General features: G+C 57.5%; 1 protein-coding gene across 1 annotated transcript in view; it reads right to left on the bottom strand.

Annotated features, from left to right (window-relative positions):
* Window positions 1-255: 255 nt before the first annotated feature.
* The window catches only part of LOC104413150 (folate receptor gamma-like), a 2,450-nt gene continuing 1,487 nt past the window's right edge, over window positions 256-1,218 (bottom strand). Inside the window, exons 3-4 of the mRNA XM_010024071.1 lie at window positions 1,021-1,156; window positions 256-611 (exon numbers count right to left, since the gene is read on the bottom strand). Of these exons, the coding sequence (XP_010022373.1) occupies window positions 256-611; window positions 1,021-1,156 (492 nt within the window). The remainder of the gene's footprint in view (window positions 612-1,020; window positions 1,157-1,218) is intronic.

The raw sequence follows: 1,218 nt of genomic DNA, 5'->3' as shown, positions 1-1,218 counted from the left end.
GCACAGAGGGGAAGGAACTCCTCCATCAGAGCAAAGACAGCATTGCCTTGCCTAGGATGGCAAGGAAATCGCTGCCCTGGTCAGCAGCTGGAAGCAGAGGCAGATAAAGGTTCAGAGGCAGATAAAGGTCCAACAACAAAACTCATGGAAGCACTTACTGAGGTGCGTGACCAGCTTGGACAGACCCAAGTTCCCTGTGCCAGCTCCTCTTGCAGGGCAGCAGCAGTAGCACAAGCCATGTCCCTCTGGAAGGAGTCACAGGGATCCCCACCCATGGGATTCACAGCCCTCAGCTCCATCAAGGAGCACCATGATGGCCAGAGGCAGCAGGACCAGGATGGGCCATGACAGAGCACACTCAGCTCCACTGGTCTCGGGAGCCTCGGTCTCCATCCAAGCAGAATTTTTTTTCCATGCATAGTACTTGGCCACAACCACATTGGGGTTCCCCTGGGCAGGGTCAAACCACATCTGGATGCAGCGCCCACTGCCCCGCTGCTCCGTGGTGTATCTGTAGGAGTTGGACCAGATTTTCTCACACAGGTCTTCTGGCTGGGGGAAGACTTGGCTGAAGGGTCTGCACATGGAGCCCCAGGGACAGCGGTTCGTGCCTGAGGAGACAGCACCACCACGGAGAACAACAGGGTGAGCAAGGGCCCTTCACTCCCATCCTTTCACTTACAGCCACCAGGCCACCAGCCCATTGCTGCACCTTGGCGGATTCCTCAACCTTCTGGTTGGCAACCCCATAGACAGGTAAGAGCTACTTACAGAACCACAGGTTTGGGTTGAAGGGAGCTTAAAGCTCATCCAGTCCCAACCCTCTGCCACGGGCAGGGACACCTTCCACTAGAGCAGGTTGCTCCAAGTCCCTGTGTCCAACCTGGCCTTGAACACTGCCAGGGATGCTCGGTGCCCCCTGTGCCAGCGCCTCAGCACCCTCACAGGGAAGAGCTTCTGCCTCAGAGCTCATCTAACTCTTCCGTTTTCCAGTTGTCTCACTCCACTCTTCCCACTAACCTGTAGCCCAGTTCCAGCCCTTGTGCCAATTCTCCTTGCACGTGACATAGTCCTTGCAGTCCTCCCACCACTGCTCGCAGTCCTCCCGGCACAGGGGCACATGCAGGATCCTCTCCCGACGCCAGCTGCTGTCAGCCTGTGAGGGACGGGACCACGCTGGTGGTTTGAACCTTCAGAGATAAAGGGAGGGGCCACCCG

Source organism: Nestor notabilis, unplaced genomic scaffold, assembly GCF_000696875.1.
Source record: "Nestor notabilis isolate BGI_N333 unplaced genomic scaffold, ASM69687v1 scaffold12901, whole genome shotgun sequence".
Lineage (NCBI taxonomy): Eukaryota > Metazoa > Chordata > Aves > Psittaciformes > Psittacidae > Nestor > Nestor notabilis.
This window is presented reverse-complemented; position numbering and strand designations above follow the sequence as displayed.